Source organism: Tachyglossus aculeatus, chromosome 16, assembly GCF_015852505.1.
Source record: "Tachyglossus aculeatus isolate mTacAcu1 chromosome 16, mTacAcu1.pri, whole genome shotgun sequence".
In the NCBI taxonomy this organism is placed as follows: domain Eukaryota; kingdom Metazoa; phylum Chordata; class Mammalia; order Monotremata; family Tachyglossidae; genus Tachyglossus; species Tachyglossus aculeatus.
Window position 1 is genome coordinate 7,641,358 of NC_052081.1, and position 15,252 is coordinate 7,656,609.

Below are 15,252 nucleotides of genomic sequence, written 5' to 3' on the forward strand. Positions count from 1 at the left end.
CGCCCGGCGCCTCGCGCCCTTGGCCCCGCCCCCTTCGCGCGCCCTTGGCCCCGCCCCCTTCGCGCGCCCTTGGCCCCGCCCCCCGGCTCGCGCCCTTGGCCCCGCCCCCCGGCTCGCGCCCTTGGCCCCGCCCCCCGGCTCGCGCCATCGCCGTGGCCGCGCGCGCGCGTTCGCGCGTGCGCGTTCTCCCGCCGACCCTCCCCCTCCCCCCTCGCCTCACACGCACACGCACACGGACCGCGCCGCCATCGCCGCCGCCGCCGCCATGCCGGGCCTGCTCCTCGGCGACGAAGCGCCCAACTTCGAGGCGGACACCACCTACGGCCCCCTCCGCTTCCACGACTACCTGGGAGACTCGTGAGTGCGGGGCCCGAGACCTCGTTGTTCACCATAATAATCATAATAACATTTGCTGAGCGCTTGCTATGGGCTAAGCCCAGTGCTCTGCACACAGTAAGCGCTCAGTAAATACGACTGAATGAATGAATGAAGGCAAAGCACTGTTCTAAGCGCTGAGGTGGTACAGGGGAAGCGGGGGGTCCACAGTCACAGTCCCCCTTGTACAGCTGAGGCCTGTTCAGAATAATAATCATCATAATAATAACATTTGTTAAGCGCTTACTATGTGCAAAGCACTGTTCTAAGCGCTGAGGGTACAGGGGAAGCGGGGGGTCCACTGTCCACGTGGGACTCAGTCACAATCCCCATTGTACAGCTGAGGCCTGTTCAGAATAATAGTAATAATAATAATAGCATTTGTTAAGCGCTTACTATTGTGCAAAGCGCTGTTCTAAGCGCTGAGGTGGGTACAGGGGAAGCGGGGGGTCCACTGTCCACGTCGGACTCACAGTCACAATCCCCATTGTACAGCTGAGGCTTGTTCAGAATAATAATCATAATAGCATTTGTTAAGCGCTTACTATGTGCAGAGCGCTGTTCTAAGCGCTGAGGTGGGTGCAGGGGAAGCGGGGGGGTCCACTGTCACAATCCCCATTGTACAGCTGAGGCCTGTTCAGAATAATAATCATCATAATAATAGCATTTGTTAAGCGCTTACTATGTGTAGAGCGCTGTTCTAAGCGCTGAGGTGGGTACAGGGGAAGCGGGGGGTCCACTGTCACAATCCCCATTGTACAGCTGAGGCCTGTTCAGAATAATAATCATCATAATAATAGCATTTGTTAAGCGCCTACTATGTGCAAAGCGCTGTTCTAAGCGCTGAGGCGGGTACAGGGGAAGCGGGGTGTCCACTGTCCACGTGGGGCCCACAGTCACAATCCCCATTGTACAACTGAGGCCTGTTTGGAATAATAATCATAATAATAATAGCATTTGTTAAGCGCTTACTATGTGCAAAGTACAATGCTCGGCACACAGTTTAAGCGCTCAATAAGTACGATTGAATGAATGAGTGAATGCAAAGCACTGTTCCAAACGCTGTGGTGGGTACAGGGGAAGCGGGGGTCCACTGTCCACGTGGGACTCACAGTCACAATCCCCATTGTACAGCTGAGGCCTGTTCAGAATAATAGTAATAGCATTTGTTAAGTGCTTACTATTGTGCAAAGCACTGTTCTAAGCGCCGAGGTGGGTACAGGGGAAGCGGGGGGTCCACTGTCCACGTGGGGCCCACAGTCACAATCCCCACTGTACAGCTGAGGCCTGTTCAGAATAATAATCATAATAATAGCATTTGCTAAGCGCTTGCTATGGGCAAAGTACAGTGCTCTGCACACAGCAAGCGCTCAATAAATACGAATGAATGAATGAATGCAAAGCACTGTTCTAAGCGCTGAGGCAGGTACAGGGGAAGCGGGGGGAGGGGGGGGGGGTCCACTATCCACGTGGGGCCCACAGTCACAATCCCCATTGTACAGCTGAGGCCTATTCAGAATAATAATCATAATAATAATAGCATTTGTTAAGCACTTACCGTGTACAATTTACTATGTAGAGAAGCAGCGTGGCTCAGTGGAAAGAGCCCGGGCTTTGAAGTCAGGGGTCATGGGTTCGAATCCCGGCTCTGCCAATTGCCAGTCAGTTCAGTTCTCGGGGCCTCAGTTCCCTCATCTGGAAAATGGGGATTGAGACTGTGAGCCCCCCATGGGACAACCTGCTCTCCTTGTAATCTCCCCAGCTCTTAGTACAGTGCTTTGCACATAGTAAGCGCTTAATAAATGCCATCATCATTATTATTATTATTATTTCAAAGCACTGTTCTAAGCGCTGAGGTGGGTACAGGGGAAGCCGGGGGGGGGGGTCCACTGTCCACGTGGGGCCCACAGCCACAATCCCCATTGTACGGCCGAGGCCTGTTCAGAATAATAATAATAGCATTTGTTAAGTGCTTACTATTGTGCAAAGCACTGTTCTAATTGCTGAGGTGGGTACAGGGGAAGCGGGGGTCCACTGTCCACGTGGGGCCCACAGTCACAATCCCCATTGTACAGCTGAGGCCTGTTCAGAATAATAATAATAATAATAATGATAATAGCATTTGTTAAGCACTTACTATGTGCAAAGCAGTGTTCTAAGCGCTGGGGGGATACAAGGTGATCAGGTTGTCCCGCTTGGGGTTCACAGTCATCCCCATTTTACAGATGAGGTAACTGAGGCTCCGAGAAGTTCAGTTCAATTCAGTCGTATTGATTGAGCGCTTACTGTGTGCAGAGCACTGAACTAAGCGCTTGGGAAGTACAAGTTGGCAACATAGAGAGACGGTCCCTACCCAACAGCGGGCTCACAGTCTAGAAGGGGGGAGACAGACCACAAAACAAAACATATTAACAAAATAAAATAAGTAGAATAAATATGTACAAATAGAGTAATAAATAAATACAAACATATATATGTATATACAGGTGATGTGGGGAGGGGAAGGAGGTAAGGCGGGGGGTGGGGTGGGTGACTTGCCCAAGGTCACACAGCAGACATGTGGCGGAGGTGGGATTTGAACCCATGACCTCTGACTCCAAAGCCCGTGCTCTTTCCACTGAGCCACACTGCTTCACTTAGGTCACACGGCAGACAAGTGGCGGAGCCGGGATTAAAACCCACGTCCTCTGACTCCCAAACCCGTGCTGGTAATAATAATTACGGTGTCTGTTGAGCGCCTGCTATGTGTCAGGCACTGTACTAAGCGCTGGGGTGAATGCAAGCAAATCGGGTTGGACACAGTCCCTGTCCCACGTGGGGCTCACAGTCTCAATCCCCATTTTTACGCACGAGGTAGCTGAGACCCAGGGAAGCGACGTGACTTGCCCAAGGTCACACCGCAGACAAATGGCAGAGGGGGATTAGAACCCAGGACCTGATGACTCCATTACATCACACTGATTCTATGATCTTGCCACTAAGCCACGCTGCTTCTGACCCGAAGAACTGGGAACCAAAGGGCAGATCCCAGGACACCTTCTTTCCTTCTGCTTCCTGTGCTGCCCGTGCTGGGCTGGACAGCGGAAGGTCTCTCTTCTCTCTTTCAAAAAAAAAAAAAAATATATATATATATATATAATATGTTTCTTAAGCGGTTACTAGGTGCCAAGCGCTGGAGTAGATGTAAGCCAGTCAGGTTGGACCCAATCCGTATGCTCCATGGGGCTCGCAGTCATAGTCCCCATTTACAGTTGGGGGAACTGAGGCCCAGGGAAAGTGACTTGCCCAAGGTCACGTTGCAGACAAGTTTTATTTTCCCGTTTTGATTTCAGATTGATATAGAAATGTCATTTGTTGACCAAGCTGGGATTCAGAAGCTGATTGAGGGCTTGCTTCAGTTTTCCTGGCCTAAGGAGAAAGGACATATTAAGACTCCTTTCCCTTCCATGAGCTACTCTGAGGCTCTGGCCTCCTATGGGCTTGATAAGCCTGATACTCGCTTTGGAATGAAGGTGCATCACTTTCGACATTCTTTTTTCTTTTTACACTTAATTTTCAAGCGGATTGCAGTGAGGCTTGTGCTGAAGTTCCTCCCGATTTTACAAATTAGACAAGTTATTGCATCTAATTTCTGGCCCAGGTAGAAGCGAGTTAGACTATAATGGTGCTTTGAATCTGTCTGAAGTATTACCTTGAAAGATAATACCTTGGGAATTGAAAGGGAACCTTGAGAAGCAGCATGGCTCAGTGGAAAGAGCCTGGGCTTGGGAGTCAAAGGTCATGGGTTCTAATCCTGGCTCTGCTGCTTTTCGGCTTTGTGACTTTGAGCAAGTCACTTAACTTCTCTGTGCCTGTTACCTCATCTGTAATATGGAGATTAAGACTGTGAGCTCCACGTGGGACAACCTGATCACCTTGTATCCTCCCCAGCGCTTAGAACAGTGCTTTGCACATAGTAAGCGCTTAACAAATGCCATCATTGTTATTATTATTAAGTGGCAGATCTGGGATTAGAACCCAGGTCCGGGCTCTAACCAGAAGGCCGCACCGCTTCCCTTCGCAGACGCTTGTTGAGTAAACGTGCCAGCCCCTACTGAGCAAGTAGCAGCCAAGAAAATGGGCAGAAGGGCTTTTTGCCAGTCTCTTGAATTGGACAGAAAAGACTTCTTGTTTGTGTGCTGTGAGGTGGGGGAAAAGTTAAAAGAACACTCTGCATCCTTGAACCAAAGTTCTGCACACAATTTTATAGGTGTTCATAAACTTCTCAGGTCCTAAAGTTTTGAGCTAGGAGGGAACTTGTGAGATCACCTGAAGCCCTATGGACCCTTTTATCATCAGACCTGTTGGACTTTGTCGTTAATACTGTTTTGCAATTCTGTTAATGTTTCCTCCTGCATCTTTCACCAAAAGCTTTCTCGCCTAATTTCAGCGTGGCATAGTGGGTAGAGCATGGGCTTGGGAGTCAGAAAGACTTTTGTTCTTATCCCCGCCCCACCATGTGTCTATTGTGTGATCTTGGGCAAGTCACTCTGTGCCTCAGTTACCTCGTCTGTAAAATGGGTGGTTCAGAGACTGTGTCCAACCCCATTACCGTATATCTACCCCAGAGTTTAGTACAGTGTCTGGCACATAGTAAGCGCTTAACACATACCACAGTTATTCATTTTAGTCCCTGGAGGGCCAGGGACCTTGTTTAATTCTTGTGTTTGGTTTTTTTCTGCCAGTGCTTGGGGTGGGATTCTGCACACAGTGAGCACGTAATAAATACCATTTGCCTTTAGGCAGTTCTAGCTCTAAACCCGTCCAGTCCAAAACAAGAATTGTCATCCCATTTATAGCTTTTGGGACAGGAGGCCAAGTTGTTAGAGCCATCGGTTTTTCCCGATATCACACTGCGTTTCACGCTGCATTTTATCCAAACAGGCATAGGTTGTTGGAAGAAAGTTCGCAAATTCCCTGAACAAAGTGTGTAGTGAAAGGATGGGTTGTGGTATGTGTAATACTCATTTGGTATAGATTGATCCGAAGTTGCCAATCCATCCAGTTTGCCCATGGAAACCATTTCAGGAGGGCACCTAGACTTTGAAGGTGGGGAGAGTGTTGATCTGTTGGATATGAAGTGGGAGGGAGTTCCAGGAAAGAGGCAGGACATGGACAATAGGATGATCCCCACCCACGGGAAGCTTGCAGTCTAGTGGCCTCTTATAGCCTGGTGCTTCTGCTTCCTGCTTATCCACTGCATAGTATAGGCTAGAGTTAACGGACAGAGTGTCCTGTATATTTTGTTAATGTGATTTGAAGAGAACAGTTAAAGAGGAATTGGGGGACGTTCTTCTCATGATGTGCATCTGTCTTGATACAAGATACTTCACAAAGTGCCCCAGGTTACCTGCAAGGTAGGGTTACATCATTTTTTCTGATGCAAGCCATGGCATCAGAAAAAAAGCAACTGTGCTCATACATGTGGCATCAGTCACGGTGGAAGCACAATCAGGCCAGTTTTCCGCAGTCGAAAGTTCTTCGGGAATACAACTTCCACCGAATGGCAGAGCTGACTATCTTTCCCTTGCCTTTTCTCACAAGAGGCTTCCACGAAGCCTACCTAGTCTGAGGAGGAGTCGGGAAGGGGAGTGAATAGAACCACTTCCTAAGGAAGATTAGCGTGGAGAGGGATGGAAACCATTCTGGGGGAGTCTTGTTTTAGATGAAGTCCTGACCATCAATGAGGGAGGCTGCTAATTTCCTGGGAAAGACCCTGAATAGCCTCCGGTTGCAGTCAGCTCTGTATAATGACTCAGCAAATCCCAATTTAGCACAGTTAAAAACAGAGGAAACATTCCCTTGCATTGAACCTCTAAAAGGGCCCTTCACTGAGTCCCATAAAGTTTCACCTAAGACTGCTCCGGGGTCCGTGGGGCAGAATATCTGTTCTCTTCCACGGCTTGGAACTCCCATGTTTTCTCATGCCACCTCTCGTATCCACACACGAAGTGTGCTGCCTCTTGTTTAAACTGGAAGGTGTTTTCTGAGCGAAAACCTCACTCATACAACTTATCCCCACTCTGGAAAAGTCCACCTGGGGCTGCCGTTGCCTAGGGGAGCCAGTGATGGGCGCTTACTGGGGCGGGCAGAAAGTCCACAGGCCTCATCCCTTGCTTGCTGTATTAATTTGGGCAAGACATTTCATTCCTCTATACCTCTGCATCCTCATCTGTATAATGCAGATTAAATACCTGTTCACCCTCCACTTCAGACTGGGAGCCTCCTGTGGGAAAGAGACTGATTCTCTCTTCCCCCCAGCACTTAATATAGTAGTTGGCGCATAGTACTCACTTAACAAATTCCATTATTATTCCTGTACCAAGGTCCCCAGCTTCCACCCTGCTATGTGCTGAAGAAAAATCGTCATCATCAATCATATTTATTGAGCGCTTACTATGTGCAGAGCACTGTACTAGGCGCTTGGGAAGTACAAATTGGCAACATATAGAGACAGTCCCTACCCAACAGTGGGCTCACAGTCTAAAAGGGGGAGAGAGAGAACAAAACCAAACATACTAACAAAATAAAATAAATAGAATAGATATGTACAAGTAAAATAAATAGGGTAATAAATATGTACAAACATATATCCCGTTGAGGTCCTTTGGAAAAGCCTGTTTTGCCTTTAATGATGTAACCCTACCTTGCAGGTGACACTTCACAAATTCACCGTTCAGCTGGCCTGAGGGCTGAGCTCTGAATTTTGCTTTTCCTGTTTGACTTGGGTAGATTTGAGTCCTGAAAATTCCTCTTGTGCATCAGCGCTACCAGGCAGAAGGAAGGGATGCATGCGGTGAAGTGCTCAATAAATACCATTGATTGATTGTAAGGTGTTGGGGCGGTGCTTCTGTAGAAGGTGGCAGTTTGGTAAGAGGAAGCCAGAAGGTGGAGAGCCTTGAAGCCAAGAGTTTTAAGTTAATGCAAACAGTTCTGGGGGCCTTTGCCCTTGAGCGGGGAGGAACACGATCAAATTGATGCGTAAGGAAAATGATGTTTGCTGTTGGAGGCAGAGTGAGCTTGCTGCCAAGTGTTGAAAGTTGCTTGAGTTGTCCAATTTGTAGGTGACCAGGGCTTGTCAGGTGGCTGTAGAAAGTGGGAAGGGGATGATCTGCCAAATATTGCCAAAGAACAGCCAGCTGGACATACTGACGTTAACAAGTCAGGAGTTATGAGCTTGGGAAGGAGGAGCGAAAATAGGGATGGGAAGGTCAATTCTTGTTATGTAGTCTGAAGCGCACAACCTTGCAAACTGTGTGTTTGGCATTTTGTCAGGTGCTGCCCAGGCACTATTACGTGCTTATGTATTAGTATTATTATTAGTGTGTGTATAAACTAGGGAGAGGGGAAGTGTCGTTGCATTCCAGAATCCCTCCCCGCCTGTCACTCCCTGGTCAGAAATAGGAAGTACTTCTTCGAGATTTAAGAATAAAAGTTTGTTAATGTGGAACGAAGAGTTTAGATTTTGGAGGAAGAAGTTTTAACATTAGCCTACTCAGAAATGCCTGGAGTCACTGGCCTTCACCCCAAGTTTTACTGGTATAACTACTGAGATGGTGAACCATTCGTTGCCCGGAAAGAGGCAACCTGCCACTGTCTTCTGTGCTCTGGCAAAGTCTGGGGGATGTGGAGAAGAAATTGCACCTTTCCCATCAATCAATACCATTTATTGAGCACACACACACACTGTGCAGAGACCTGAGCTAAATGCTTGGGAGGGTACAGTAGATGAACAGATGTGAGCTCTGCCTCAAGGAGTTCATAATCTAGCAGGGCTGACACACCCTAAAAAAATTAGAGAGGAGGAGGAGTAAGGAAAAGGGAATAAAGATATGAGTCTGTGCTTAAGTGGTAGGGTAAGATATGTAAATAAAGGGCTGTGGGACGTTGTGAGTACTTGTAGGGGAAACAAGTTGGGGAGATTAGGAACATTAATCTGAGAGGATTTCTGGAAGAGATGATTTCAAAAGGGTTTTGAAAATGGGGAGAGCTAAAATGAGGTGGCTTTGAAGAGGGAGGGAGTTTCTTCCAGTGAGAAAGGTATGAGCTAGAGGTCTGTGGTGGGAGAGATGAGAATGAGGTAGTGAGGAAGTCAGCTTGAGAGGAGTGAAGGGTACAAGGATGAAGGGAAGCAGTGTGGCTCAATAGGAAAGAGCCTGGGCTTTGGAGTCAGAGATCATGGGTTCAAATCCTGGCTCTGTCAATTGTCAGCTGTGTGACTTTGGGCAAGTCACGTCACTTCTCTGTGCCTCAGTTACCTCATCTGTAAAATGGGGATTGAGACTGTGAGCTCCATGAGGGACAACCTGATAATCCTGTAACCTCCCCAGTGCTTAGAACAGTGCTTTGCACATAGTAAGCGCTTAATAAATGCTATTATTATTATTATTATTATTACAAGCTGGAGTATGGTGGGAACAGAGAGTGGCTAGGAAGGAAGGAGACAGTTCACTGAGGGTCTTAAAAGCCGATGCTCAGGAATTTCTTCTTGTGGAGAGGACTGGGCAACAATCTGAGGGTTTTGAGGATAAGGACGTCATGGCTTAGTGGAAGGAGCATAGGCTTAAGAGTCCGTCGGCGTGGGTTCTAATACCGGCTCTGCCACTTGACTGCTGTGTGACCTTGGGGACCTTCTCTGTGCCTCAGTAACCTCATCTGTAAAATGGGGATTAAGACTGTGAGCCCCACATGGGACAACCTGATTACCTTGTACTTACCTCAGTGCTTAGAACAGTGCTTGGCTCTTAGTAAGCACTTAACAAATACCATTGTTGTTGTTATTATTTGCAGAACACCACTGTAGAAAAATGATCTGGTCAGGAGAGAAACTGGAGGCAGTGGGGAAACTGATGGAGTAGTCAAACTGAGTTATGACAAGGTCTTGGACCAGCATTGGAGAGAGAGAGGAAGGGGTTGATTCTAGACCACCTTTTATTTTAATGAGAATTAAAACTCAGATTTTCCCAGGGCAACCAAGGATCAATTTTATTTTGCACCAACACTGCAGAAAGCAGTCCCATACCATCACTGACTCTTTTCTAGCGGTGCATTTTTGGGAAAACAAAACTCCCAAACAACTGCTGAGTTGCTGCCTTGCCTGAGTAAACAAGTTTGCTTATTTGCTGCTCACTGAATCTCTGTGGTTTCTCTGGAATGGTAAACTGCCAATAAACCAGTTGCACAAAAGACTTAGGACTAACTTGCTCTGCTTTCATGAAAGATTTCCAGAATCGACTTCTCATTCACAATAAGTGACTAAGGGAGGGCTCGTCTATTTGTATATATGCAGTGGTATAATTTAAGAAGAATAAATGCTCCAATTAAATATTTACTTTTGCCAGTCAATCATTTATTGAGCACTTACTGTGTTCAGAGCACTATACTAAGCACTTGGGAGAGTACAATGTAACGTAACATATTCAGTGCTTGAAGGACAGTGAAAAAGAGGCTGTGTTGTGCTACTAAGTAATCAGTTGTATTTTATTGAGCAAAGCAATTGTATTTGAGTGCATACTGTGTGCAGAGCTCTGTATTAGGCGCTTGGGAGAGTATTGTATAAGAGTTTTTAGGCATGTTCCCTGCCCCCAAGGAGCTTAAAGTCTAGAGCAAATAACAGTACACTGTGTTTTCATAGCATCTTTCTGGAGAGTAACTCAAAACACGTCGTGCTGCTTCACACCATCTCAGTAGTCTAAACCACAGTATCGATCCTCCAAAAGTATGGAGGGTGAGCCAGCCCCCGAAGAAGAATTCTGAATCACACATTTTTAGTTTCCTCCTGTGATGTGGAGAGGTTGTAAAGCCTGGAATGAAGGCTTTCTCTCAGAAGGGAATAAGGAAAAGTTCCCCTCTGGAACAATTCCCAGCTCTATTGTATTTTCCAAGCACTCTGTACACTGTAAGTACTCAGTAAATTCCACGGATTGATTATTACAAGAACTCTTTTAAAGAAAACAGTGAAAGCTATTGAATTCCTGGGCAAAAGGCTGCGATTTAAAGCCCCTGCTGTTCTGCGGTGCGGTCTGTGGTTTTTCTCCTGTTTCCAGGTTAGCAGGGCCTCCACTCATCCCGGTTGTTGTTTTCCATTGGCTTCCTTCTAGATGGGGCATCCTCTTCTCTCACCCTCGAGACTTTACCCCAGTTTGCACCACGGAACTTGGTCGAGCCGCCAGGCTGGCTCCCGAGTTTGCCAAGAGGAATGTGAAGATGATCGCTCTGTCAATAGACACTGTCCAAGACCATCTTGCTTGGTGTAAGGTACAGTGTGTCAGGGCCTGGGTCTTGGGCGTGGCTTAAAATTCTGTGACGCAGTGTTGCTGTTACAGTATTTGGAAATTCATTTTGTAGGCTGGGGAGGGGTTGATGGGCGATCTGAGGTGACCAGACTACTGTGATGCAGGTAATGAACCAGTCACGATAGGAGAAAGGTCTCGACTGGTTTTCAACTTCCATTTACATTTGCCATGAGGAGGGCCATAAACTCTCATTCCAAGGGGGAACTCAGTATTGGTGAAATACTGTTTCACTGGGAAGTAATGAGAATGTGTCCCAAACCCTACCACCAAATTCCTGATCTCCCCAAGAATATATGGAGACTTATGTAATGAAAGTATCTTTAGAACAAAGAATTACCAGAGTTCAACTGAATACTGTAAAGCTTCACCCACAGTCCCTCTCACTCAGAAACTGAAGGGCATGGTGAGCAGAGCCATAATGTCACAACTTCTTTGTGTTTCCCCTTTCTAAAAATTTTAATTTTCCTAAACCATTTGGATATACAAATTCTTTTTGATGTTATAAAGTAAGTCATTCGGGTGCCAAAGCTCTGACTGATGCCCAATTTTGGAGGGACTACTACATGTGCATTTAGTCTTTCCAAGTCCACCCTGAATTGATCACTTGACAAGTATGACGCTGGAGGAACTGAAACTTTGTGGTTTAAGTTTTTAAACCCCTGAGGAGAAACTCAAACCTGAGGTTTTATGCCCTCACCCCAACGCCTGTGCTCCTCATTAAGTCTTTATCTCATTCAATACGTTCAGTCAATCAATCGGTGGTATTTACTGAGTGCTTAATGTGTGCGGGGCATTGTACTAAAAGGGTTGGGAGGGTAAAACATACTAGAGTAGGTTGGGCATGATTCCTGCCCACAAGAAATTACAGACTAGAAGGAGAGATAGGCACTTAACTTCCACCTTCTTTCCTTTTATAAGGACATCAATGCATACAACGGAGAGGAGCCCACGGAGAAGCTGCCTTACCCCATCATCGCCGATGCTAAAAGGGAGCTTGCTGTGAAATTGGGCATGTTAGACCCAGATGAAGTGGACAAGGATGGCCTGCCTCTGACAGCTCGTGTGGTCAGTTTCCATCCCATCCCCAAATCCCACATCAGCCTGCCAAAGAGGAAAAGAGGTTCTTGTAAGGGCTGGTTTCAGCTGCTCGACACTCATGTGATAGAAGTGCTGGCCTTACCCAGGGTCTCTTCCCCTCTATCTCCTGGCCCCTCTGCCAAGTGAGATTTTATTTTCTTATTGCATTTTAAATATCCAGAATACCTCTTGGAACTCTATTTCAAGATACTAAGCACTGTGCTCAGTTCATTGCTCTGCACATAGTAAGCGCTGAATGGAGACTATTTCAAAATAAGTCTAATCAGTAGCAGTTTGAGTGCTTACTCTCTGCAGAGCACTGTGTAGTGGGTGAAAGAGTGTAACAGCAAAGTTCCTGACCTCAGGGAGGTTACAATCTAGCAAGGGAGATAAAGTAAAATAAGTTATCCATAAGGGCATGCAAGGGAATTTAAAGATGTTCATAAGTGACGTAGGGTGCATACTTGAGTGCACAGGAGACACAATAGGGGAGGGGGGTTGGGAGATGAGTTTAGTCAGGGAAGGAAGGCTTCCTGGAGATGTGGCTTTAGTAAGAGCTTTGAAGGCTAGTGTTTTCTTAAAATATTGTTATGAATATTCAAACCTGCCCTTCCGTAATTATATCACAGTGCATAATTCTGGTCTCTTCTGGCCCCAGAAAGGCTAGTAAGGGGGAAAAGACTGATTATAAGTCTATTTAAAGCTCTGTTTTGGCTGGCCCTCCTGCTATTGGCTGCAGCCCATGTTCCATTTCAGTGTTGCTAGTGTCACCCCTCTGCTGCCTATTCAGCTTCACTCTGTACATTATTACTCTAATGAGCAGCAGTGAGTAGTGCCTATGAGGTACAACCTTCTTTCTTTCCTCCCTCCTAAGCTTCATACAGGAGAGACCCATATGTATGTTTTAAAAGATGCAACACAGGCTAGAGTTAGAAGTTATCATTTCCTTTCAATGTTATTGAATATCCCTGACCAATTAACTCTGGTTTATAGAAGTCTCTGAGGGCAGACCCCCAAAAACAAGAGGGAAAACTCCAAAATGTCTACACAGTGGAAGAATGCTACCCATGATCCCTCTTTTCCTTCTGTCCTATGTAGGTATTTGTTTTTGGTCCTGACAAGAAGCTAAAGCTGTCTATCCTCTACCCGGCCACCACGGGCAGAAACTTTGATGAGATCCTCAGAGTGATCGATTCCCTGCAACTGACAGCATGCAAGAAGGTAGCCACCCCAGTGGACTGGAAGGTAAAGAATACAAGGGGTCACTGAGCTAAGATAGGACCCCCAGCTTTTGTTTGCTAGAGGCCATGGGGGCAGTGCTCCCCGGCAACCAGTGTGAGGGGAGCTCTGGGGTGCTCGGCCTTATGTTCTTAAAGTGGGGACACCAGTATTGTATCTCCACAGACACACACTTTTAAACAACTCCCCTTGAATGAATCCAATAATCTAACAGTTCAGTCTATTTACAGTACCGTTTAAGCAATTACATTACCTGAAGCTTTCTCTCTGCTGTTCCAAAAAACACTCACTTCAAGTTTGTTCTCCCAATTAAACAAATGCCTTTTAGGTCTCAGAAAATCTCACACTAGTGCTGGTTATCATGTATGTATATTGGGAAGCTAAGAGTTTTAGTGGACAGGAGGCAGATCAACAGGGAACAGGAGAGACTCTAGCTGCATATCATCTGGATCCTTTCTTCTCCTCCCCCATTGTTACCCTTTACGTCTAGACATGGAGGCATGAGCTTTCAGTACTGGAATTACCCTGCACTCCTGCTTTCTGCTTCCACGCTTTTCTTATCCTAACCCCTTAAGGTTCCTTCCAGCCTGCTGGGTGCCCGAGGCACATCAGGAAACCTCTCTGAGCCACAGTCTCCACTCTTGGAAAAAAGTGGAATAATCCTCACCCCCTACGCCTAAACACTGTGGCTTGGGATTTTTACAAAAAGCCCCGTGAAGCACTTTGAATTCCTCAGAGATAGTCAACAGAAATACAGTGTATTACCCCAGTGTGCCACTCTTACCTACTGATCTGAAAAACAGAATTAATCATGTTCTATTAAAGATGAGGTGGGGGGCTCTGCCCCCTAAAAGTTTCTAAGGTCTGGGGGGAGGGGAGGAGAGAGAGAGTGTTTTCAGATGAAGATTCGTAAGGAACCTCATTTCTAAAGCTGTGGGCTGTCATTAGTGAAAGCTCTCTTTTTCTCTCTCCAGAATGGTGACAGTGTCATGGTCATTCCATCCCTCCCTGAAGAGGAGGCCAAAAAGCTGTTTCCTAAAGGGGTCTTCACCAAGGAGCTCCCTTCGGCCAAGCGATACCTCCGTTACACCCCCCAGCCGTAGGACCCTCCGGCCCACCAGCTGGCTCTTCTGACCTTGCCAGCTGAGGGGATACCACGCGGACATTTGTACTACAGCCATCTCTAAACATCCTGGGCTGACACACAGTTAGGTCTGTGGGTGGCTCTACTACTGGTTTGTTAAAGGAGAACTGCACTAAAAATAATCTAATTTCTCTTTTACAGTGCCTTCACCAGCCCTTTGTTCATTTAATAGGCTCAGTATTGGAGACTTTAAGTCTTGTTGAGAGTTGGTGACCAGTTGGTCTTGGAAAAGTATGGCATTCCCTAACTTCCTTATGATTCTTTTTTTTGTCCCTAGTGCTGGTTTCAGGAAGGACTGGTGTTGCATGTCAAATTTATAAGTGCACCCTCCTTGGTGTGAATTTCTAAATGCAATTTAAGAATCCAGATGTTTCAGGCAGTTTTTTCTCCTGTATTGGGAGGTTGCAAAAAGCTTTGAGTCTAACCCTTTCTACAACATGAGTAAGACTACTGTGCTGCCAAGAGCTTTCCCTAGAATTAAGGCTTCAGGGAAATTTGCTTCATCTCAGTGGAAGATTGGTTATATACCACGAGCTCCTGTACCTTGGAAATGCTCACATTATATGGGGAGGGATAGATACTGTTGCTTTCTTCAGAATGCTTATTTCTGCCTCTGGTAGTTTTTTGCTTTCTGATTTGCCTTTTGGAATTCAGCAAATAAAATTATCGGTTGAAACCAGTTCTCGTTTGGTGTCTCAGTCTGAATGACACAATCTTCCTCCTGACTGTAGACCCTGTCCCAGTTTTACCCCACAGCCGCACGGGAGCGGAGGGGACAATGGAAAACAATTTGAAAAGTCACACTCTGGGAAAGGGGGAAGTATAAAGAGGCTGGAGGGTTACCCGATTACCAGGTAAAGTCTGCTTAATGTCTAAATACGTTGTTATGGCTATATTACTCATCTATAATTGAGTATACTCTTTTATAAGTTTATTCCTATGAGAAAATCGGCTTTGACCTAAGATGCTGTTTTCAGGACCCAGTTGTGTTTGGGAAAGGAAAGCTAGGTCCAAGCGAAAAGTCGCAGACCACACCTACCAACTTTGTTTCATACAGTCTAGTCCTCCACTATAACCTGAGCA

At 46.4% G+C, this 15,252-nt stretch overlaps 1 protein-coding gene across 1 annotated transcript; it reads left to right on the forward strand.

The window, feature by feature from the left end:
* The first annotated feature begins 251 nt into the window (after window positions 1-251).
* Window positions 252-14,849, forward strand: PRDX6 (peroxiredoxin 6). Its single transcript, XM_038758068.1, has 5 exons — window positions 252-357; window positions 10,515-10,671; window positions 11,628-11,774; window positions 12,885-13,031; window positions 14,000-14,849. The coding sequence occupies exons 1-5, from the start codon at window positions 266-268 to the stop codon at window positions 14,126-14,128; spliced, it is 672 nt and encodes a 223-aa protein (XP_038613996.1). The 5' UTR covers window positions 252-265; the 3' UTR covers window positions 14,129-14,849.
* The last annotated feature ends 403 nt before the right edge of the window (window positions 14,850-15,252 follow it).